Source organism: Vigna umbellata, chromosome 4, assembly GCF_029865625.1.
Source record: "Vigna umbellata cultivar VRB3 chromosome 4, Vumbellata_1.0, whole genome shotgun sequence".
Lineage (NCBI taxonomy): Eukaryota > Viridiplantae > Streptophyta > Magnoliopsida > Fabales > Fabaceae > Vigna > Vigna umbellata.
Genome location: NC_142168.1, coordinates 11,381,929 through 11,406,971, shown reverse-complemented (window position 1 = coordinate 11,406,971; position 25,043 = coordinate 11,381,929). Strand labels below are relative to the sequence as shown.

Sequence of the window (25,043 nt, the reverse complement as noted above, 5' to 3'; positions counted from 1 at the left end):
ATAAGTTGAGATACTTAGAAGTATGGATCCTGTTATTGTAACTTTGGAAGCAGATCTAGAAAACATTCGGGACTAATCAGATATTATCTTCCTCTTACAATCCCACATGAAGCTCAAGACCCTTGAGAGCATTGTATCCTTTTTTGGTGGAGGGTAACAGTATGTAAATATGAATAGAAGAAGAATGTTAGTCAAGTATACTTAAATTCGTTTTCATTGCTGTTGAGTACCTGGTTATATATAAAGCTCAGTTGTATTTTAGAAGACTGGAATGGTAAAGGTCCTACATCACATGGCAATATATGGAGATAAAAATAACAACTATAATAGGAAATCGTACCTTAGCCCTAAGGTGGCCAACAGGACTGCTGAACTCGGGAAAGACATGTTGCACTAAAATTCGCTCGAGTTCAGACTTGTACGGCTCAGTCTGCTTCAATTTGTCACAGAGTGCCCCAATAGCAAGGAGGGCACCATCTTTCTGTCTGTAGGGCTTGTACTCTGCAGAAGCTTCATCATACCTAATGCACAGCAAATCATAAATATTGCACCCAATTATAGATTATTCATTGTAACAGTAAACCATTACCTTCTGAAAATTTCAACAATAAATTGAATAAATTTTTGAAGATTTTCTTTCCCCCGTTTCCGAACCAATTCACTCACAAAATCCATGGAAGCCTTCCTAGGACTATACAAATCTTCAATAATATCTGTAACAAAGAATTAGAAGCTATAAGAAATTCCAGTGCATATTGAAATACTGTTTCCATACCAGGGCAACTTACCATAGCCTTTCCTTACATACTCATGAGGATCTTCATCCCAAAGCTTTTGATCATTATCATTAAAGCACATAAGGGGGAACACTATTTCAAAAAGAAGGACATCAAGCCGTGGTTGCAGCAGAGTATACATACCATTCCTTGAGATACTGCATGTGATGCCAAAATTACAGAGAAATAATTAGTATGTGCTATCTAGTGGCACCAAATATAGCACTCAACAACTCATGATTTCTATCCAAATAGACAATAACAACTTTCTTCCTGGTCTGATTTGACATTCGGGAATGAGAAAGATACATTCATAAAGAACCAATGACCAAAGATGCTCTATCCCAATGTCAAGCATCTACTCCTCCTTTAGCTTATTGAAAATCTAATAAAGCACATGAGCACCTCATATAATCGGAAGTCTAACGGCTTTCACAGTGTTTAAATATTTTTTTTTAAAACCAGACCTCTGATGTTTACTAGGCTCATGTTATAGGAGTTTTTGAAAAAGTTCACCGAAATCCTCAATTTATGATGAGTAGCAACTGTGGAATAATGTATTAACTTACCAACCACATGCTTATAATTGCAGATAAAATATCAGTTGATATTTGAGAAAAAATAGGATATAATGCAGAACACAGAAATCACACAAATATAATGCACCTGTCTTTGTAGAGACAAAAAGTCTTCAATAACCACAAACTTCAAAATAACGACACATCCTATGTACACCCCCACTATTGTCGCCAGCCATCAGTTATTTTCTATGAGTAAAGGTCATTGAGGCAGTTTTTACAGATTTATGTGGGACAGTTGTTTAACAGTCTTGTGTGGCAATCTTCCTCCTCCTCCCTCCCCATCCTCTGCTGCTTCCCCCAAAACCTAAAAGAACCTTGATGACTCCAACTTCTTGCTGTGTGTATTAAACCGCAATGTCTTCCAACACTTTGTATCGATCCATTGTTTCCTCTTTGTTTTGTTACCGAAGCTGATCATGATGCTGGAAAAATCAATCCCACCTATAGCACTTAACAGCAAGATCAAATGGTGTTGGCGCACTCTAACCAACATTATCACACTCGTTTCTTTCTATAGTCTTAGGTAGCATTAATTCTTATCAAGTTTGGGATAAAGTTCCTGCTTATTTTCAAAAACAAATGTGTAGTCCTCAACAACTTTGCAATGAACTTCAATCCAAAAATCTTATCCTTGAAGATTGGTTGATAACAGAGTTTCTTCTTGGTGTTAATGCGTTAATTGGTTGTCCCACTTCCACTCTCACCAAGAATACATAAATGCTATTTTAAGGATTGCCTCAAGACTATGATTGTGTCATTTTTGTCATTGAAAGTAAGTTTGAACTGCTACTAATTGAAGAAATTTAAGCTTTACTTCTTGTGCATTGTCTACAAAAGTTTTGAAATAAAGTTCCGGCAGATGCAGCCCATCTAAACCTAATTTAAGGTTTGTTGTCCAAACAAATTTACAAAACGAAGAGAGCTATACTGTTTTTCTATCAAAAACTGCACAAAACCAGGAAACTAAAGCACTTGTTACTGCCTTTCATGACTCCTCCTAAATTCATGGTTGACTTTAGATATCAAGGACGTGGATGATACTATGGAGCCCGCTTTGCCAATATTCAGTGTCACGTGTGCCTTAAATAATAATGCTTTTTGCTATCATATGTTAGTTACATCAAAGTTATCAAACTAAGGCAAACTCTATTCAAGTTTTACAAAGGCTTGGAACCAGAACCATCAAGAAAATCTCAGTTTTCTTTAACATAATGGTTCTTATAATTTTCTCAGTAGCAGCATTCCCTAAGCCAAGAGCTCTTTAAATTATGGATAATACATAAAACCACCTGCCATTTGTTGAATTTCAACTTTTTTATTGGAAGAATGGGGGCAGCAATCTAGACCCCTAGATCAAAAAAGCTCAAATATCACGAACCAACAATCCTAAAAGCTAATCCTGTTAGGTGGAGAGACCATAATGGTTTTTATATTGCATCTCCAAACCAAGTCAAAAAGAAAATGCATTTACTAAATGATGTGTGGCATTAATCAGAATTAAAGGCACGCAGTTAATTAAAGTAGACTAGAATACGAATATATAATATGATTCACGGTGAAAAATTAGACTGCAAAGGATACCCACCTGTTGGTTAGATATTCAAGAATCAAGTTGATAACTCTGTCGGGTAAATAGCCCCCTACTCTAACAACATTTAATAGATTTAAATGGCGCTCTAAGATTTTCCCAGCGTAATGCTTCTGAAACATTTGGGCAAAGCCTCTGTTTTCAGGGTTTTGAAGCTTCAAGTCTCCAAGACTGTCATGTGGTAATTTAAAAAACCATAGAAATTCAGAATAAGTCACACAGCAAAAACTCTTTTATATATAAATCAATCTACACCTAAACATACCGAGTGTAGAGCCTATCTAGAATGTGAACTGTCCATTTCTTGACCTTCCACCAACCCCATGATTTTCTAAGATCAGGATCAACAGGCTGACCTTCAGAGGGTACAGGTCTCTCCAATATATTTAAAAAAAGCATCATCCAAGCATTGAAGATATTTTGATCAAACAACAGCTTAGGAGTCTCCAACTGAATAAATTCAACAAAATCCATAATTTCACATGTCAACTATCAGAAATTTGAGGTGAGAAGCATCAAAACAAATGAGGTGGCCGAAAAAGTTATCTCAAAATGTAAAAGATGCTCTCCTTTATTTCATTTTATCCCCAGCGACCAGATCAACCAAAAAAAATGAAACAAAGATTTATTGAGATACAAACACATAAATAAAGACTTCCTAGACAAGGGTTCGCATGGACTGTAGTGTTGACTATTTTTGTTCTTCTAACTTTTGATCACATTAACTCCACCTCATATTTGACGTGAGAGGAAAACATGATACTAGAGATATAACAATCCCACAATAACTTTTTATTCTTTGCTTATTTAAATTTAATGGCAATATAAACCCAATGGCAAGGGATGAAAAGATACTAAAATACAGTGGACAATTAAGCGTCATTTTCTTAAAAGGCATAACCCCAAAGTAACAGAAGGGTGTCATGTATTTCAATTAATATTTAACAAAATGGTATCATTGCTCTTTGTAAAAGAAAGGCAGCGCATCAATTGTAATTAACATTTGATTAACTGCAGTTAGTTTATCAGTAAGGTTAAAGGGGATAACTCATAAAAAGGTAGGACGACTAAGAGAAGGATATCATGAATCATGAAGTTAAAGTTGAGCCCAACTTCTAAGATGGCTTAGCCACTTGCATTAGCCATGCTCCGTGCCATTAACCTTAGGCAAGAGGGGGTTATTGGAAAGTCACCTTAATTGCAGTTGCCTTTGTTAAAACCTCTTTTGGAGGTTGCTATAGTTGGTTGAGGTCTCAAGGGTAGTCTTTAATTCTACATCAGATAAAGCTATGTTTTAAATAGAGCTTACAAATTTTGGCAGAACTCACATCCAAGTCGATTTTCTAAATTGAGTTTAAGCTGAAATTCGAAGACTATGATTAGGCTTTTTCTAAACTATTACTTTTGTTTTAGGTAAACTCTAAAAGTCCAATACAATCTAAAGGATGTACTTGAGAATTAAACTGTAAAATAATTCTAGAGGGCTTAATTGATCCCTCTCACAATCTTCTATTTATATAAATAAATTGATACAAAAGTACATGATAAATAGGGTAACCCTAGATACAATATAATCATGATAAATAGGGTAATCCTAGACACAATATAATCATGATAAAATAGGATAAATATCCTAACAGATGTGATCGGAAAAGAGTTATATTTAAATTATGCACACTAACTTCAATGGCACAAGGGAGTTGCTTCTCCTTTCACTGCTTTGAAATATGCAAACTTATGCCTGAACACTTCCAGACATTAATCCAAACACACTTACTCCCTCAAATTTGACAGCCCTGACCACCTTGGGCTAAAATAGAATGTATTGTACACCCTAATTAATAATAATCACAGATTTTACATAATGGCTATCAATAGAAGTAACATGAATCTGAACAAGGTTTGATCTACAGCATAATGCATAAAATAAACTTGTTAATTTAAGAATACATGTGAGGACAGAGAGAGCGTACAAAAATGGAGGACCAGAATATTTTACAGATACGCTTGATTAGATCAGCTACTTCAAGTGATGGATTAACAATCTGGACAAGCCCATTAAATATATTGAGAAGATGAGGAAATGTCTCGTCAACAATGCGATAAGCTAGGATCCTTTCCTCGACGGACTTGAAACTGAAAAGAAAATATAAAAGAGCGTATGAACCTAACACATACTAGACTAATGAATCTGGACCACTATTTAAGGATCACAGGGTACTTTTGAAAATATGAGCTCTTGCAAAATCATAAATGTAAATACTTTGAAATGGAAATTATTTTAACCACGTTACAGCATATTTATTAGCTTTGCCAGTAAATATTCTCCATTGTGAAACCTGCATACTCAACTTTAGCAGGGTCTCCCCTCCAACAAGTTTTTTGAAATGGAAACTTCAATTCTTATTAATGTACATAGAAAAATAATCATACTGGCCAAAACACATGGAATGAGGTTTGTCCCTTCCATTTGAAACATTGTAAACTCTAGTCTTTTCTATTTTCCTTTCCAGACTTAATGAAAGGTCTCAAATTTGTGGTGATATCTTAATCCTCATTCATTTTCTTCAACACCTCAAAATGATCACGAAATTAACATTCAAAAAATAATTATTGCTAATCATTTCTTTGTTAATTTTTCTTTTGGTACTGGAAAAGCAGACAACTATTTAGCCGACATGCAAAACAAGTGTATTTTCATATAGTATGGAAGTACAATTATTAATAATAACAGACAAAGTACCAAATAGTGAGAAAATATCACCAACAGAACTGGGTAAGAACATCAACCTGGTTCTTCCAGTTAAGGTATAATAGATATGAAGTCACAAACTTACTCGAACTTTCTTGAAAGAATCTGGAGCACAAACACATTGACTTGTTGATCCTGTAAGTTATGCTTCACCCAATCAAGAAGACGTGGCCACTGATCAGGATAATCACAACGTATAACTGTTTTAAGGCACTCGCCAAGCTGTACCCTTTAGACGTAAGGAACGCCAAGTCAAGACAACGGAGAATTGTAAAAAAAAAACACAAACAAAACGTTTTTTAGAAGAGAAAGAAATATGGCACATAATTTAAATCCTCATTAGTTGTCATCACCCACAAGGTAAAGAGAGACATGACAGCAAGAAAACAACCCATCAAAATATACAAGAATAGCCACCAGATACGACGTACCAAAGGTGAACAATCATACCTCAACAGAGGAGGAACATGGGTTACAACGACCAGAATGTGATCTCTCACCACATCTTTATCACTCTGTGAAATCTGCTGCTGCGTTTCTACATAAGCAACCCACAAAAATAAAGAATGCGATAAGCAAAAATCCCATTTCATTATCTAATTTGCACCAATGATAAAAAGTGCATACCATCAAGAGGAGACCAATTTTTCGCAATAAAGTTTTTGAAATGAATACTAGCCACTTGTCGTACACCTATGTCAACGTTGTTGTCAACAATGATTTGCAACAGCCTCACAAGATGCTGAGGCGTATACTGAAACTGTATGCAAATTCAACAACAAGCATATAAAAGTTAAAAGAAGTCAACAAACTGCAACATTGACACATTCAATTACAACCGCAAACCGGGACGCCCATGCCAACAGACAACAAAGTCCGATGTTTTTCACTACATAAACAAGGTCGTGACTAAAAAAGATCATCAAGAAACACAGCCAAATTTAAATTTATCAAATCAAAGCGCTGCTAGATTCAATTAACAACCGTACACCAAAATTCAATCAACAACCGACGACCCAAGAAGACACTAAAAGAATCACCACGTTTCACAACTATCCGTACTTCTTAAGCACTAACCGGAAGTGAATCAAGTAAATACAAAGCAATGAAAACTCTGATCAGGGAGAAAATTAAGGAATCGGAAGGAGTCGCACCTGATTCAAGCTCTCCTCAGCAGCTTTCCGTTCATCTGAATTGGGACTGAGAGCGCCTTGGAGTATAACAGCGAGACTGGGAAGATCCATGAACCGAAAACTCGATCAAAAAACCTCCGCTACCAACTCCGATCAGCGCGCAATCTAACAATTCCGAAACCGATTACAAGTTCAGATATAAACCCTAGAAATAGGGTCCTCTTGGGTTTAGAGCGCGAGCGATAGGCGAGCGCAACGAGAATCGAACAGAGTAAGTGGCTTCCGATTTGTGTTTTGTTATCACCGTATACTATTTATGAGTGTGATAGCATGTCAATGCTCTCTATTTATAATTTGTTTCATGCAACTCGCACCGAGATAAACCTAATAAAATATCAACACAGTGTCAACATGTTTAGGTAAGTAAATATCGCCAGAAAGAAGGATATTCTAGTTTTTCTTTTTTTTTTTTAACAAAGTTACATTATTAATTATTGTCTTTTTCTTTCTTTTTTCATTTTTTTATTTTAATTATTGTCTGTTTTATATTTTATTTATCCTTTATATTAGTTATATTACTATATATGATAGTCAAGAAATGTAAGAGACTAGGTTCACCAGAATAAGGTTAGAATAATATTTTTAGTAAAAAATAGTTACATTAAGCTGAAATTAGCTCAGAATTTAGATACTTGTGTAGCTTCCAACATTTTTTATTTTAACAGAAGCTGTCATAATAATCGTGTGCTAGAAACTGGTAAAGATAGAAACTCCTTGCATTTTCAGGCTATAAATTGTTCTCTCTGCATAACAATAACATAAACTCCTTGCATTTTCAGGCTATAAAGTGTTGGAGATTTATATTTCACACAATCCAATCTCTTGTCAGTTGATTTCACATCCCAACTATATATAAGGTCATTAGCCAGAACACTAAAAGACAAGCAGAAAAATTTTACTTCATTCCAGAAAAGTTCCTCAATCTTACGAAGGGTTCAAAATACAAGTAGGCCACAAGCCATGGAAGTGTAATATACTCACTACATTCACAAGCATGGACATTGCAAACATAGACTTTAGTCTTTCGAGTGCGATATAAATTTGTATAGTCTTTCGAGTGTTTGACCCGACAAGCTCTTTAACTAAGAGCAATTACAAATCCTTGGATTCATTAATGGTGTAAATTATGTTCTTAAGTCGTTTGTGAATTACCTCAATATCTTCTCATAACTCGGCTGACAGACATTATCTCTCCATTTCTGCCGAGTTGATTTGTCACGGTCTCCATCCGAGTTATGTACTCGACTACTCGTTTTCTCTCTTTCATCTTCAAAGTTTTCAAACTCGTCTATGAGAGTTTGAAGTCGGATTTGCTTAATATGATCATCCCTTTGTATGTCTTCTCTAGGATATCCCACGCTTCTCTTGAAGATGTAGCTTTTGCTATCTTCTCAAAGCCGAACTTGTCCACAGCTATGTACAATACGTACAAATCCAATTTGTCCTTTACTCGCATTTTCTCATAGCAATATGGGCAATCGTCTCTTCTTCATCTTCCGCCAGTTCTTAGTACTCATTCTCAACAACATTCCACACGTTTTGGTATCCAAGAAGAGTCTTCATCTGCAGACTTCAGTTATCATAGCTGGCTTTCTTCGTCAACTGCGACATGAACATACTGTTTACAAGATTGGCTATCTCACTATCTCTTCCTCAAACACTCAAGCAAACTTGCTCTCTATTTTTTCACTCAGACACTCAGGAACAAATACCAATTTGTTGGGAAATAATTTCAAACACATATAATCTAAATTGTAACTTTGTGTATTTTCATTGAATTGTATAGGCTATTATATGGTTGTGAACACTAACTAAATAATATTGACCAACACTAATCGAATAATACTAATTGAGTATATTATACAAAAAAACTAAACAACTACCAAACAACTAAAACTAGAAACGGAATTGCAAATAAACCTTGATATTTAATTTTATCCTAACAGGCCCACTGTTAGGCTACGAGGTTGGCATGGTTGTTTTTTTTGTCATCCAAAGTTTAATATCATATGAAAATGGGCTGAATTTTTTATTTTTTACATGAAAACGAGCTAACGACAAACTAGCAGGCTTATTTCAAGCTGAAAGGGCTGAAACGAGTTGTTTTCTAATTGTTTCAAGGCTTAATACATCATTTGGTTCCTAGTTTTGGACTTTTTGTTCAAAGTCGTCCTACCTTTTAAAAAAATTAAGTAACATATCTCGTTAAAAACGATTCAAAATGGTCATTTTGACTTACGGCGTTAAAAACATAACGGTGCAATTGCCTCCGTGGCAAAAACTGAATGATGTGTACAATTTTTGATTGTGTGACAATGTGAGGTGAATTGAGTTGGCAAGGTATGTGGAAATGTTAAAAAGTTGAAGTTATTAAGTAAAAGAAAAGGGTTAGAATTTGTGCAAAATCATGTGTAAAATCAGAAGCCCCAATTGTAATTTTCAAAATTAGAATCTCAATTCACAATTCACAAAATCATGTGCAAAATCAAAAACCCTAATTGCCAATTTGCAATTCACAAAAAATCAGAAACTCCATCTCTCTCCCAACATTTCAGCAACCATCACCCCATCGTTGTCTTCTTGTTCACCTCAAACACCCACAACCAGAAAAAACTCATTCAAAGAGGAGGAAGAAAGTTGAACAATAATTGAGAAAAAGGGTCAGTGGTAACGTTGGTGGAGCTCATGGCCAACGACGTGCCTTGGAAAAGATGCAGCAATGTCGACGATCACGTCCGGCTCCGACGTTAACGGCGAGGCGAGAAAAGTGTAGTCGTGGGTGAAGGTGGTGTTGTAGTGACCTCACACAAAGAAGATGGAGGTGGGTGCGGTAGGTTTTCTTCTCTCTTTTGTTGTGGTTGAATTGAAAATCGAATGAAGAAAGAGAGATTATGAATGCTAAAACGGGTTGCTGGCAGGCGGGATTCTTCCAATTGCATCTTCAACGAACCATGAACCCAAATTGAAGATTACTTTCACCAAATTCTTGAACCCCAAATCGCGAATGAATTCTAACCTAATTGAAGATCACTTTTATTTAACCCTTAGTTAAACTTTTTCCACAGTCATTCAATTTTATTTTTAAAATTTACACCTTAATATATATCAAACGTGTCACGTATTACAAAATTGTACACATCATTCACTTTTGGCCACTAAGGCAATTGCACTGTTATGTTTTTAACTTTGTAAGTTAAAAGGACCATTTTGAAAAGTTTTTAACAAAACATGGAACCTTACTAAACATTTTTAAAAGGTAGGACAACTTTGAGCAAAAAGTCCAAAACTAAGAAGCAAATGATGTATTAAACCTTGTTTCAAATATTGGTTGAGTTGTATCAAACTTTGGTCGAGTTCTATCGGACCTTGACCTAGATTTCGACTGGATTATTGGATTGTGTTAATATGAAATGTTACAAGTTCCAATTTTTTTTAATTTAGTCGATTGACGGACTGACTCGAATGACCTGCAGGAATGGTATGCCGAACCAGGCTAACTAGGTTGGTTTAGGTTTCCGAGTTAAAAAGTTTATCCTGCCTTTTTTTTGCCGAATTGAGAGGCTAATCCGTCGAGCCCTTTTTACCATCACTAACTATATCACTAGGTGAATCTACCTAATTTTTCTACGGCCATATTGGGTTGGATGAATTTCTCTGTAAACATTTCTAGAAATAAAAGTCTTTGAACTTTTCCAACTGCTTATTCTCATTTTGACTATGCTTATTCTCATTTTGACTAAGTCAGACTTTCATATGCAGGTCCCAGTCTTTGAACTAGAGCAAACAATATCTGAAATGAATGCTTGGTGAGAAATGAACACAGCCTTGTTAAAAACTTTAGGGGATCTTATTTTGGCGAGATTCCAACCCAACCCTATTATTCTTCTCAAGCCAAACGAATGAGGAGTAGCATAGTTCAATGTCTATGGTAAGTGACAAGTGAAAACTACTTAAGCAAGCAGGTGTCACAAATTGGAACTATGTTTCTGAATTGTTTGGGCATGTGCTGTTCGAAGCCCACAACAAATACAAATTCATCTCGGAGACAGTTTCCATCGTTAATAGAAGAACTGTGCCATCAATTTTCTCTCATCGATCTCAGGAAAGCCACCGATAACTTTGATACAAACAGAGTAATAGGACGTGGATTATTTAGTGAAGTATATAAAGGCTGTTTACAGCATAATGGGGTTTCTGATTACACGGTCGCAATAAAGCGATTTAAGGATCAAGGATGGGAAGCGTTCAACACGGAAATAGAATTGTTATGTCAGCTTCATCACCCCAGATGTGTGTCTCTTATAGGATTCTGCAACCACGAAAATGAGAAGATTCTTGTATACGAGTACATGTCCAATGGATCTCTAGACGAACAACTACAAGATGGTAAACTATCATGGAAGAAGAGGCTAGAAATTTGCATAGGAGTAGCACGTGGGCTACACTACATTCACACCGGAGCTAAACGTACCATCTTTCACTGCATCCTAGGTCCTAATACCATCCTTTTGGATGACCACATGGAGCCAAAACTCTCTGGTTTTGGTGTTAGCCTGCAGGGATCACGTTTTATGTCAAAGCAGAAGCAAATCAATGTAGAGCATGTTATGGGTAATTTTTATTCTGTTGTATGAGCTTTCTCATTGCAATGAATTTTCGTGGGTCAAACTAAGTTAATACTCTTTCTCATAGGTACTTGGGGCTTCATGGCTGCGCTGGTCAACGATGGTACCATCACAGCTAAATGGGATGTTTTCTCATTTGGTTTGGTTCTACTCGATGTTGTGTGCAGGAGAACCCTGGCTGAAAAAGAATTTCCGGAGAACCACCTTATTGAGGAGAAAATTGATCCGATTCTCAAAGGAAATATTGCACCAGATTGTTGGCAAGTGTTTGTTGATGTCATGGTAAATTGCTTGAAGTATGAACCAGCTGAGCGACCTACAATGGGTGAAGTAGAGGTGCAACTTGAGCACGCTCTATCGATGCAGGAACAAGCAGATATCACAAACTCCAACTGTGATTATACCTTATTGTCCAAAACCATTATTCCACTTGAAGTGGAACTGGTGGGTCTATTGACGTTTCTCAAAGGAAAGATTGCACCAGATTGTTGGCAAGTCATGATAAATTGCTTGACGTATGAACCAGATGAGCGACCTATGGTGGGTCTATTGAGGAGGAAGTTCCTGTGGATTACAGGAACACCAATAACACCTGAGTCAACTATATAAGGGATCAACACCACTCTTTATCAAAAACATTAAGACAATGGGTTAATGGGTTTTTTATTTTTATATACTGCTCTACTTTCTCATTTCTATCCAATGTAGGACTTAGACTCACACTTGTATTCCAACAAAAACAGTACGTGATACTTGAGAAATGTAAGTGACAAGATCACCGAAATTAAGGTTTCTGTTTTTGTTGAAAAAAGTTATAGTAAGCTGAAACTATTTTAGCATTTAGATACTAGTGTGGCTTCTGTTCTGATACATGCTTCCAACTTTTTTAATTATATGTAGTTTTGTTACACTTCCAAAATTCTTAACAACAATGTATGAAGATGTATTGTATATATAAATCACGGTACACTTCTAGTAGCCTTCCATTACAAAAAATACAAAAACCTAAGTATTGAAGTAGGAAAAAGCAGAAGCATCAAAGTAGAAAGTATGAGTAAAGGACTATGATATGTTAACAACTTTTTGAATAGACTATGTGTCATTATTTTTTTGGTTCGTATATTTAAAACAGATTAATGTCAAAAAGTTGTTAAAAAAAAGTTGTTAACATATCATGATTCGAGAGATAAAAGGGACTGAGGGAGGCCTAAGAGATAGATGCTACAAAGGAACAACGTTGAGATAGAGAGATGGGTGGTAGACAGTGATTCTTCTGAACTAAGTATTGAGATATTTGTAGCATTTGTTGCGACCCCTGTTTCTAACATTTTGATTTTAGTATAGAAGTTGCAAATGTCATTTTTTTCCCCTAAGACAGAAACTACATTGATGGACAAATTTGTAAGCACCAAAATATGATGTCACAAACTTGTTTCACAATCGGCAAGTATGACCGAATCGTTCAAGTAATAAAACTTGGTAAGACCAAGTATCGTTCTTCCCAAAGGACTCACGGCCTAGTTTAGTTATGTGATTTCTTGATTAGCTAAGACTTAAGAAAACAATGATTGAAATTTTAATATGCAAGACGAAAATAAACATGTATGCATGAATTGATCAATGGCAAAGACATAAGATAAACACTTTCAATGGATTAAATGAATGAATATGTTGTTGGGGGTCAATTTCATCTCATCCACTCTCATATATTTTAGGAATTCAACATTCAAATCATCATTGTTAATGCCACTCACTAATGTACCATTCTAGATGGCTTCTCCCTAATCAAATAGTTCATACAATTCCTAGCATTCCTAATGATTAGTTCATTACCGCAGGAGCTTAAGGCAACCAATATAATGTTGTCAGTAAAATATTGGGAGAAATTCCCCGGATCTAGATTTCCCCGTACGTGTCCGTATCAACAAAACCAATAATCATGCATTAGAATGAGTTAAACAATGCAAGCATTGAGCAAAGAGGAAAAACCCTAACTAATGATGAAAAGAAAGCATATGTCTTAATTCAAAGATGTATTCAACAAATCCATATATGAGAGCTTCAAGAGATTACATTGATTCCCCAACAAACATACAAGGTTTAGTTCACCATATTCATGGTGAACCTAGATGAATAACAATGAAAGTATGAAAGAATAAACCCAATAAAGGTGAAGAGGTAGCCTGAGCATCCAAGATCCTCCTTCAAAGGGGTGAAAGAGAGAGTGTTTGCCTCGTTTCTGCCAAAGATCCTAACTATAGGACGTGCAAGCCCTTATATACTAATCTAGAGTTACAAAAGATTACAAAAGCCCAAGCCCAAAAAGTGCCGCTCAGCGCCATTTACCGCTCAGCGGTGGTTACGCGTCTTCTTTCTTCCCCTCAGCGGCCATTTGCCCCTCAGCGGTTCCAACGCCACCTCTTGAGTGCCGCTCAGCGGTAGTTTGCCGCTGAGCGGTGCCTTCGACTTCTCTTTTTGCACTCTTTCTTGTCTTTTCTAATGTCCTCTCTCTCATTCTTCACTTCTTTCACCAAATTCACCTCAAAACCTGCACAAAAACACTCAAATCAAGCATAAACCTGTCCAGCTCTCTTATTTCTGAAAATATAAACAAAATGCATGATTTCAAGCTAGTTTCTAAGTCTAAAGGTTGCTTTTAGTATCACTTTTAAGCATGAAAATAACAGTTTTTCAACTGTTATCACAACCCCAAACTTAGAACTTTGCTTGTCCTCAAGCAAACAAAATGTAACTCCATCTCCAACCAATTCATATGATGATTCACTCATTCAAAATCCTATTTTCAAGATAAGTAAAAACTTCACTCAAACTTATGACCGAGAGTTAATTCAAGATGTGCACATGCTTTAGTGTTCACAAAGTCATTTAAGTTCCAACAAATGCTATTTTTCATGAATGATCAATCAATTAAGCATAGATGTTCATGTGCTTATGGAATCTTTCCTCACTAGGTAAAGTGTTTCACTCAACACACAAGTGTATAAGAGGTAAAGTGTTTCACTCATTCACTCCACTATCACAATGTCACATGAATCAACTTTGCCTTTCATTTAACCACAATCAAATACATTCACAAGCATGCATCATCACAAGGACTTTTCAATGGCTTATAATGTGGCTGGGCTAACAAGAAAATTGGTTTTTCTGGATCACAAAATCCTTGAGTTAAGAGAGTCATAACAACACAATCTTCTTATTCATTCCCAACTTTCTTTTGCCTTTGCTTTTGCATTTGCATTGAGCTTTGCTTCTTTTTCTTTTCTTTTCTTTGCATATTCTTACTTTTTAGCTGTTAGCTCAATGCTTTTTCCTTTTTCATGTTTCCCCAATAACCCCAAACTTGAACATTTAACAATACCACACAAGATCTTCTACTTAACTCAAGGTAAAGATTTTCAATCAAGGGTGTTCAGTGTATATTTAAGGCTAAGGGTTCAAAGGATAGAACACAACGTGTTCTCTTTTAGAAGGCTAACTTTATGAATTTGGCCAATAAAAAGGGTTTCAAAAACACGGCCTTTGATCATATGATGCAAAACAAGCAATTGATTCAATCATAGAAAACCTGGGCAAAGTCATTCATGCTTTCAAAGTAATAGCATTCAACAATAACAACTCTGGAGCTCAAAACCTCACATATAAGCTCATTCACATTTGACATGCACATCCTGCTTAATTTCACAATCACAATCATGATATTATGCATTTGTTCACAAAGCTTGTGAATCACCTGTATAAGCATTTTAATGTGCACATCATCTCAACATCAATCAATCAATAAGCATCATCAAGCATTACTTATCACACAATCACAGTTAATAGCAAACCATCATAACAAACCAGGTGTTCAATAGAGTACATCAAACCCTAATCTAAAAACAAAAACAAATAAGTTCAGAAAACTTAAACCACACAAAGCATAAGTCCTGCTCTAGTTATGATAGCATTCATCAGTAAATGCTATCTCAACTCCTCCTCAATCTGAGCTGTCCTCTGTATCCTCCTTCTTCTTGGATCTTATAGTCTTGATTCTTTTTGCCCGATGAGGAGGCCATCCCTGCATCAAACATAATTCACAAAACCAAAAGATACATTGTTAAGCATTAGTAAACCATAATGAAGAAATCAGCCCCTTCAATGATGCTCTCTCCCAACCCCAAACTTAGATGGAAAACTAGTGAGCAAGTGAGTGGAAGAGAAATTTTCTTAAGAGGGAAGAGTAAAAAGATGTGGAAAACCTAAGAGAAGGTATGTGGGAGTGTTTGTGCAGAGAAGAGCTTGAAAGAATATAAAAACGCGCAGCTTAGGGTTTAAAAATACCCCAATGGGCTCGGGTTCCGCTAAGGGGAACTTAAGCCCATCTGCGATAGTACCGCTCAGCGGTAATTGCCGCTCAGCGGCACTTTCGTGATGTGCCCTTCTCCTTCTTTTCTTGACCTACGTGCCTTCCTAGCATACCCCTCATAGGTTCCCTGCAATTCAATGTTAAAAATGCTTATGCAAACCCTAACTAAAATAAACAAACAAAAACAATCAATCAACTGGGTTGCCTCCCAGGTAGCGCTTGTTTAACGTCACGAGCCTGACCCAAAATCCACCAACACCCATCAGTAGGTGTTTCAAACTTACCAGCACCCATCAGTAGGTGCAAAATCTTCTCACCAACACCCATCAGTAGGTGTTACAAACTTAGTATCCTTCAGTAGATACTTAATCACCTAGCATCCTTCAGTAGATGCTAGATCCAACAAAATAATGTCCAGAATAATGTTCACAAATTATAAATTACAAAACCAAATCAAAAGTTTGTAAATCCACTAGGTTGCCTCCCAGCAAGCGCTTCTTTTAACGTCACTAGCTTGACCCAATAAAGCTCATGTTCCTTCTTCTTTTTCTTCTTCTTTCTACTGAACTTCTTTAGAAATTTGATCAAACCAGGAACCTGTTGCAGTGTCTCAATCATAGGAACTTTAATCTCCAATTTCTTGAAGATTTCCATAAAGCACTTGAATTTCTTTTCCTTCCTATGATTCTTCTTTAGATGAGGATGTGATTTTTCATGTGATTTCTTCTTCTTTCCTCTCATCTTCTTTTTCTTCCTTTTTCTCTCCCTAAATTTTCTCTTTTTCTCTTCTTTTATTTTTTTCTTCCTTTCTCTTTTTCTCCTCAACTTCTTTATCTTCACACAAATTTTCTTTCTCTCTTTTCTCTCAACCAATTCTTTTTCTTTTTCTTCATCTTTATCTTTCTCACTCAACTCTTCTTTCTCTTTTCTCTCTACCCTTTCCTCATCTCCCTCTAATTTTTCCTCATCAAGAATCTTGTCACTTTCAGTGATAATGACTTGCCCTTCCTCCTTAAGGTTAACATCAGTATTAACATCATCATTTAATATCTGACTAATGTGACGAAGTTGCATCTCCATTCTTTTACATGATTCTTCAATGCTTTTCTGAGTAGAGTCGGAATTTTTCAAAAATCGTTGAAGGGTGTCCTCCAACCTATCCAAACTTCCTGATAGAAAGGGTTGTTGCTGCCATTGTTGTTGTGGTTGGTTCTCAAATTGTCCAGCAGCTTGCCAAAATTGGCTTTGATCCATGCTTGAGTGAGGTTCCCACCATTGGTTGAGATTACTTTGGTAGAATTGAGTGCCCCTATAATTAAACTCTTGACCAAATTGCATTCTGCAGACATTAGGCACAAAACCCTAAAAACAATTGTTAGCACAAAAAGATAGAGAAAAGAAAATAAAGATTGAAAAGATATAAGAAGATAAGAGATTTAGAAGATAGAATCAAATAAAATAAAATAAAACCTAATCTAAAAAATAAAATCTAATCTAAAAGATAAAATAAAATAAAATCTAACCTAACCTAAAAGATAGAATAAGAATAAAATAAAATCTAACCTAAAAAGATAAAAAGATAAAATCTAATAAAATAAAATAAAATCTAATCTAAAAAAATAAAAATAAAATCTAACCTAAAAAAAAAATCTAATCTAATCTAACCTAAAATAAAATCAAATCAAATAAAAACCGAAAAATAAAAAAACAGAAAATAAAAATAGAAAACAGAAAAACAGAAAACAGAAAAATAAAATAAAATCAAATAAAATACAAACTGAAAAATATAAACAGAAAAATAAAATAAAATTAAAAAAATTCGAAATTTAAATTAAAAATAAAAAAATAAGTCAAAGATAATCAATAATCACACAAATTAACCAGTTAAACCACGAGTCCCCGGCAACGGCGCCAAAAACTTGATGGACAAATTTGTAAGCACCAAAATATGATGTCACAAACTTGTTTCACAATCGGCAAGTATGACCGAATCGTTCAAGTAATAAAACTTGGTAAGACCAAGTATCGTTCTTCCCAAAGGACTCACGGCCTAGTTTAGTTATGTGATTTCTTGATTAGCTAAGACTTAAGAAAACAATGATTGAAATTTTAATATGCAAGACGAAAATAAACATGTATGCATGAATTGATCAATGGCAAAGACATAAGATAAACACTTTCAATGGATTAAATGAATGAATATGTTGTTGGGGGTCAATTTCATCTCATCCACTCTCATATATTTTAGGAATTCAACATTCAAATCATCATTGTTAATGCCACTCACTAATGTACCATTCTAGATGGCTTCTCCCTAATCAAATAGTTCATACAATTCCTAGCATTCCTAATGATTAGTTCATTACCGCAGGAGCTTAAGGCAACCAATATAATGTTGTCAGTAAAATATTGGGAGAAATTCCCCGGATCTAGATTTCCCCGTACGTGTCCGTATCAACAAAACCAATAATCATGCATTAGAATGAGTTAAACAATGCAAGCATTGAGCAAAGAGGAAAAACCCTAACTAATGATGAAAAGAAAGCATATGTCTTAATTCAAAGATGTATTCAACAAATCCATATATGAGAGCTTCAAGAGATTACATTGATTCCCCAACAAACATACAAGGTTTAGTTCACCATATTCATGGTGAACCTAGATGAATAACAATGAAAGTATGAAAGAATAAACCCAATAAAGGTGAAGAGGTAGCCTGAGCATCCAAGATCCTCCTTCAAAGGGGTGAAAGAGAGAGTGTTTGCCTCGTTTCTGCCAAAGATCCTAACTATAGGACGTGCAAGCCCTTATATACTAATCTAGAGTTACAAAAGATTACAAAAGCCCAAGCCCAAAAAGTGCCGCTCAGCGCCATTTACCGCTCAGCGGTGGTTACGCGTCTTCTTTCTTCCCCTCAGCGGCCATTTGCCCCTCAGCGGTTCCAACGCCACCTCTTGAGTGCCGCTCAGCGGTAGTTTGCCGCTGAGCGGTGCCTTCGACTTCTCTTTTTGCACTCTTTCTTGTCTTTTCTAATGTCCTCTCTCTCATTCTTCACTTCTTTCACCAAATTCACCTCAAAACCTGCACAAAAACACTCAAATCAAGCATAAACCTGTCCAGCTCTCTTATTTCTGAAAATATAAACAAAATGCATGATTTCAAGCTAGTTTCTAAGTCTAAAGGTTGCTTTTAGTATCACTTTTAAGCATGAAAATAACAGTTTTTCAACTGTTATCATACATCCATCTTAATAATATCTTATTAATCGAGAAATGGAGGAATGTCAGAAATGCTGAGAAGGGAGATATGTGAGATTTCTCTATTCTTTATTTCTAAGATTTGGTATTTTGATGAGTATCTGTATTTTCCCATTGCTGTTTTATGTCAGTTTCTGCATTGCTTGTTACAAAACAAAATGGCCAACTTATTATAGCAAAACTATAGAACTCCTCTTCTTAATTCTCTAACTTGTCCTCGGTTATCACATTAATGGAATAGTGAAGCAAAAGGGAAGACAAATGAAAATTTACAGTAAGAAACTTCGGAGTTCTTGAGTGTCAGAGAATTTGTATTCTACACAATCCAAACACTTACTCTGTTGATTTCACAAAATGGATCTCTCAAATTACATGCCAACAAAATAAATAAGTAGTAATAAGTAGCAACTTGAATGTACATGTCAAACCAGAGTCTTTATTCATTGAAAAAAAAATCTAAAAGGATCTGAACAGCACTGAAAATAATTATTATACCTTATTGAACTTAAGCCTGTCTGCCATTGCATCAGTAGTAGGATTATTATCTGAGATTTCTCTGTTATTTATTTCTTAGATTTGGTAGCATCCTTTTGATGAGATTCGGTATATTCTCCTTACTGTTTTACATCAGTTTTTCGCTGCTTGTAACACCACAAATGGCATTCTTATTATAGTCAAAAGAAAAAATAGCTAATTCTGTAACCTCTTCTTTATAATGACATGAGTTCAATTAACAGCAAGAAACTTCTGAGTAAGAGTTGGAGAATTTATATTTTACACAAACCAATCTCTTGCTCAGTTAATTTCACATTCTCAATATATATGAGGTCATTAGCCAGAACACTAACAGTAAACAGAAGTTTGAATTCAATACAGAAGAGTTCCTCAATCTTAAGAGTACGAAAGATTGAAAATACAAGTAGACCACAAGCCATTGAAGTGTAATATGTTCACTACATTCACAAGCTTCGACATTGCAAACATAAACTTTATTCTTTCAAGTGAGACATAACTTTATATAGTCGTTTTAAAAGTTTTGCATTACTTTTCCATATTAATTTTGGAAATTTACTGTCCGCAATTGTTCTTCAAATTGAAAGCCTTTGGTCAGAAAGTTTGCAGTCATCTCTCCAAATGTCATAGATCTGAACATTGGAGGAGAAGTTGGACTTATCAGAGGCTTAGCAGGTTCTACAAGGGATTCTTTTGTTGGGTTAACGAAGTAGGCAACGCTGTGTCTCCCACTGCTTGAATTTGTGATAACCCGGTGTTTTAGCTGCAATGAGTCTTCCATTGCTAATAATCTATATGTAGCAATCATAGAAATTTGAACTTTGTCATGCAAAACTTATCATCAAGATTAGCTTCCGGTGATCAAACTAATCATTGTAAGGATTTTAATAATAATCCATCTATTGTTCGACAGAATCTATTGTACGCATGGATGGAATAAGACAAAGGATTAGAATATAATCCGTTAAGTATCTTTTTAATCCTTAAACTTTAAAATTTGAATTTGTTTGAAACTTTGATACTAGTTTTAAAACTTTAAATTTGAATATAATCTTTCTAATTCAACTAAATTAAATTTTTTAACGTGTTAAACGATATTTTAGATTAACATTTTAGAATTATTTATACTATTTGATTATTCCAGTTATAAATCTGAAACATTTGTTTAAGACGAAAAAAATGCGTTAAGATAAAATATCTATATTCATTTTAAATTTTAGAGACTAAAATGTATCAAAATATATATGAAAAGAACCAATTTGAATTTCACGTCCTATGTTTAGAAACCACACACATATTAACCCTAATACAACTCTTTAAAAAAAATGCAATGTGAAAATAAACACTCATTCATTCAGGCTCAATTGGAACCTTCTAATTTATAAGAACATCTATGATAAATTAGTTTATCTTTTTAATTTTCCAATTAATTGTGTTTCTTTTTACTATAAATATTTTTGGGATAATCTTTTTCAGTCTTTTTAGTAAAAAAAAGAAGAAAAAAATTACCTGTAACACAATCCCAATGTTTACCACAAAGGCATTGGGAATTGGGTCAACGGAAATCCATTCCCCATGTTTGAAGACCTGAAGTGCAGTGAGATCCCTAGTTGTTGAAGCAGAATGGTAATAAGGTTAGGATCTTTGTGAATGGATGTTCCTAAGGTTAAACTTGGTTGAGGACAAGGAGGGTAGTAATGAGACAACACTACAGGCTCTTCACTAAGTCCTCCACACAAATATTCTCTGTTAAGTCCTAATCCTTCACTAAACAGCTCCAAGATTTTCACTCCCACTTTCCTTACTTCTTCTGTGTATTTCCCTACAACTTCACTGAAACTTCACAAAATCAGACTTACTTCCTCGAACAACTGCAACAGGAATGCAATCAGTAATTTATAACAATTTATAATATTAATTTATAGTTCACTATTTCAGAAATGATGAAAAAACTTCACTTATTCTAAGAATTTATGTATATGATTCTTTAGAACATTATTGTACTTGTTTGTTGCAGTATCTAACGTAATAAAACGAGTTGTTCAATCCATTTTCACACCATTATTTACCAAAAAAAAACAGTGTGGGACCAGAATTGACATATTCATTAAAGGTTTTTAAATTTGTTTATTTATATAAGGAATAAAATTTAAAACTGAATATTACATAGCATACTTACTTTTTATAGAACATAAAATAAGGGTCAACTCATCTAAGTCCATATTAACGTATTAAAGTGATTATGACAGTTACTGTTTGTGAATTGAATTATCTATAACGACACTCTTATTCATTATTTTTAACATATCAGGTGATTATATATGTATAAAAATAACATGATCATGCAACTATCATTAACTCGCCGGTTGCTTTAACATCCTATTCCATTAAGAAATCCACAAGTTTGTAGGAAAATCGGTATTATAAGGCTAACCAGCACATCATCTACCATCGACTAAAAAGATAGAATGAAAATTTCAACGATGAAACGTGCACGTTTAAGTGAAAACAAGAAGAAGAAACAAAGCAAAAATGAATTAATTTACCGATATCCATGTGGTTTATCTGGCCAATATTTCATGAATTCTCCCATAGGTTGACATGGGTGTGTTAACGAGTCTTTCCAATACTTAACAACATCTTTGGTGGCTCTTCCGCTACTTGTGTAGAGCTTGCACCTTCCATTTGGATCCTTAGAGCTTTCCTTTATCTTCACATCCTCAGGCATGGCATGGAAGTCTTTGAAAATATTCAGTGTAGCATCCAATACATCCTTGGAAACTCCATGGTTGATAACCTACCTTGTTTTTCACAGTTTCAGATTAACCAAATATACATATATGTTAAAAGAGACGATTTTAAACTTAACTCAATCCAGTAAAATCAAGACCATCACGTAAGACTACAAAATGGGTAGTGTTTCACATAAGAAATAGTTATATCACACAACACCACAGATACATGCATGATATAATTTCTAACTGGTATGTACATTTTGCAAGAAATGAGAGATTCCAAGTCTACAGGCACGTGTGTGCAACCAATATCCATGATTATGGGAAACACGTGTGATGAATAAGAAGAAAGTGAAGGAAAGGAAATTAGTGCATAAAGAATATATGAACCTGGAAAAAGCCATAATCCTGTGAGGACTTTAAGATATTCCTTATGATATCAGGCCGATGATGTCCTCCAAGATCAATAACTGGAACTAACTTTCCAGAGGCGAAAACAGCATTATCAGGTCTTCTTTCTGGTGGTTGCACATATGATGATGGCACCGAAGAATGAAGATTGTACCAGCTAGACACCAGCTTCTCGGCCATGATATGTTATGACAGCATGAGTGGCACTGATGCTCTTACGAACTATATATAATAGCAGAAAAATGCTAAATGATTACACACAGATTTATAGGAAGAAAGAAGAATTAAACTTTTGTCGTCAATTCAACTTTTAAGTTTTGTTTGGATGGAAAGAGAATAGAAAAGAAACGAAACGAAAAGAAGAATATCATAAAAAGTTTAATGGTTTGAATGTGATGAAAATAAAAAAGAAATAAATGAATTTTTTAATTATGTTTAGATTAATATGATAATAGACCTTTTTTACGTTAATATAATTATTAAATAATTTAATTTGTTTATTATTTTAATATTTTTAAAATGTATTTATTTGATTATAATAAAAAAACATAAATATATTAATGATTATAAATTAAAATAAAGGTTTAAATGCTTAATTTGTTTATATTTTTATTGTTATGTACATAAATTTAATACACATGTGTATCTCATTCCATTAATTTTGCAAAAACACGAAATTAATATGTAGTAACATAAAAAAAAAACTCTACGTTTTCTTCTCTATTGTGATCTCTTTCTCTGGCTCATGAGGTAAAGAACAGAAAGTAACAATTGGTAATTTCTTGATGTTAATGTTTAATATACATTTTATTAATATTTAAAATAAAATCTTCAAAAATGGATGACCTCTGTTTCAGAAGTATTTATTATTATTATTATTAATGAAATTTTAGTTTGAATAATAAATATTTGTTATGTGGGTTGAATTTATAATCAATTTTCTAATGTGAAAGGTTCCTCTTATAATAATGAATTATGTGATTCTTCAATCATTATATATATATATATATATATATATATATATATATATATTGTTAAGGTAAGATAAATATGGGTAGCATGTTTTGGTGTGTCGCTCTCTTGAACTGAACTCAATTATGTGAAAACCAAAGCAAGTGATGACAAGTAGTTTCTGAGATGTTTGGTGATATTGTAACATGATTTGGACATGATAATAAGCACACCCTTCAACCATGCGCAACCACACACTTTCTTTCTTTCGCACAAAAGACACTGTTTTGATGTTTAAAATGTTTTCATTTTTTTCATGAGTGTAGCAATCAAACTAACATACTCTATGTTAAACTTTCATTCCCTGCTACAAGAAAAAGAGGTATTACTCCATTCTATATGGCTATGCACTCATCAATTTTTATTCTTGTGTTTATTTTTGGTTTATATGTATTACTATATGTTCTATTGGAGCTTGTTACGTAAAAAAAAAGTGTGATTTATGGAACTATGAAGGATAAGAGCAGAAATCATATACAAAATCTTAATTTTAAAGTATGACTTCCAAAGAGACACTAAAACGTGAACAATATAAAAAAACAACTTTAATTTATTATTATTAATATTTTTAGTTAGGCTTAATAACCTATTTTGTTCCAGTTTTGCTGAATAATGTCAACTCAGTCCCTCGTTTTAAAAGTGTTTGAAATTGATCCTCACTTATTAAATTTTGCGTCAACGTCGTTCCTTCCGTTTAATAGAAACAAATGGCGTTAATGGATTGATGATCTGGTAGCAGATAGTACTTACGTGTCATTATTTAGTTATGTGTGTGCTGACGTGTTATTTAATCAGAGGTTGAGGTGGATATTAACTAATTGAGTGTTGAAATTTGGGAAAATTTGAGTTAGGAAACCACCACCGTCAGACCCAAATGCTGACAGAAACCAATCACTCAAAGATGCGAGCTCACAAAACTCAAACTCAGATCAACACGAAGAGTCAAAACCCCAGACCCAAATTCAAAATCGAAGACCTCACCTTCTCAATTCGCAAAACAGAAAAGAGGATCAGAAGCTCCAATTCAAGCCTTGAATCAACATAGAAGAAATAGAATCTTAACCCAAGAGAGAAATCAAGAAAGAAACCCAAAATTTGAAAGCCCTAACCTCCAAATTCCCAATTTAAGAAACCTTAAATTCAATCCCAATTCGAAATCCCCATTTCAAACCCTGGCTCAAAACAAAACGAGACCAAAACCTACAACGAAGAGACAACAACCCACATTCCCAAAT

The 25,043-nt window shown here is 34.5% G+C and overlaps 2 protein-coding genes and 1 pseudogene across 8 annotated transcripts in view; 1 reads left to right on the top strand and 2 right to left on the bottom strand.

The window, feature by feature from the left end:
- The window catches only part of LOC148199227 (importin beta-like SAD2), a 66,910-nt gene extending 59,732 nt beyond the window's left edge, over window positions 1-7,178 (bottom strand). For 3 of the 7 annotated variants that reach the window (XR_015785615.1, XM_088111764.1, XM_088111765.1), the window contains exons 1-10: window positions 6,852-7,172; window positions 6,325-6,457; window positions 6,148-6,235; window positions 5,783-5,926; window positions 4,919-5,081; window positions 3,211-3,395; window positions 2,943-3,116; window positions 789-934; window positions 590-713; window positions 341-521 (exon numbers count right to left, since the gene is read on the bottom strand). Coding sequence is in view for 5 of the 7 variants with exons in the window: in XM_088111764.1 (XP_087967890.1) it covers window positions 341-521; window positions 590-713; window positions 789-934; window positions 2,943-3,116; window positions 3,211-3,395; window positions 4,919-5,081; window positions 5,783-5,926; window positions 6,148-6,235; window positions 6,325-6,457; window positions 6,852-6,941 (1,428 nt within the window). In the remaining 2 variants the exon portion in view is untranslated. Of the gene's footprint in view, window positions 1-340; window positions 522-589; window positions 714-788; window positions 935-2,942; window positions 3,117-3,210; window positions 3,396-4,918; window positions 5,082-5,782; window positions 5,927-6,147; window positions 6,236-6,324; window positions 6,458-6,851 lie in introns of all 7 variants that reach the window. The other 4 variants (XR_015785616.1, XM_088111763.1, XM_088111766.1 and 1 more) reach the window with 2 other exon arrangements.
- Window positions 7,179-10,619: 3,441 nt separating this feature from the next.
- Window positions 10,620-12,358, top strand: LOC124847046 (receptor-like protein kinase FERONIA). Its single transcript, XM_047324432.2, has 2 exons — window positions 10,620-11,501; window positions 11,583-12,358. Exons 1-2 carry the CDS (start codon window positions 10,871-10,873, stop codon window positions 12,122-12,124), a joined length of 1,173 nt encoding a protein of 390 aa, XP_047180388.2. The 5' UTR covers window positions 10,620-10,870; the 3' UTR covers window positions 12,125-12,358.
- A 7,547-nt stretch (window positions 12,359-19,905) lies between these two features.
- On the bottom strand, window positions 19,906-22,977 carry LOC124847047 (protein DOWNY MILDEW RESISTANCE 6-like; annotated as a pseudogene).
- Between the last annotated feature and the right edge of the window lie 2,066 nt (window positions 22,978-25,043).

What these genes read in the sequence shown, in the direction of transcription:
- LOC124847046 (XM_047324432.2), top strand. Translation starts at nt 10,871, where the DNA reads ATGTTTCTGAATTGTTTGGGCATGTGCTGTTCGAAGCCCACAACAAAT. An exon ending in CAATGTAGAGCATGTTATGG is followed by an intron (nt 11,502 to 11,582) that starts GTAATTTTTATT and finishes TCTTTCTCATAG; the next exon opens with GTACTTGGGGCTTCATGGCT.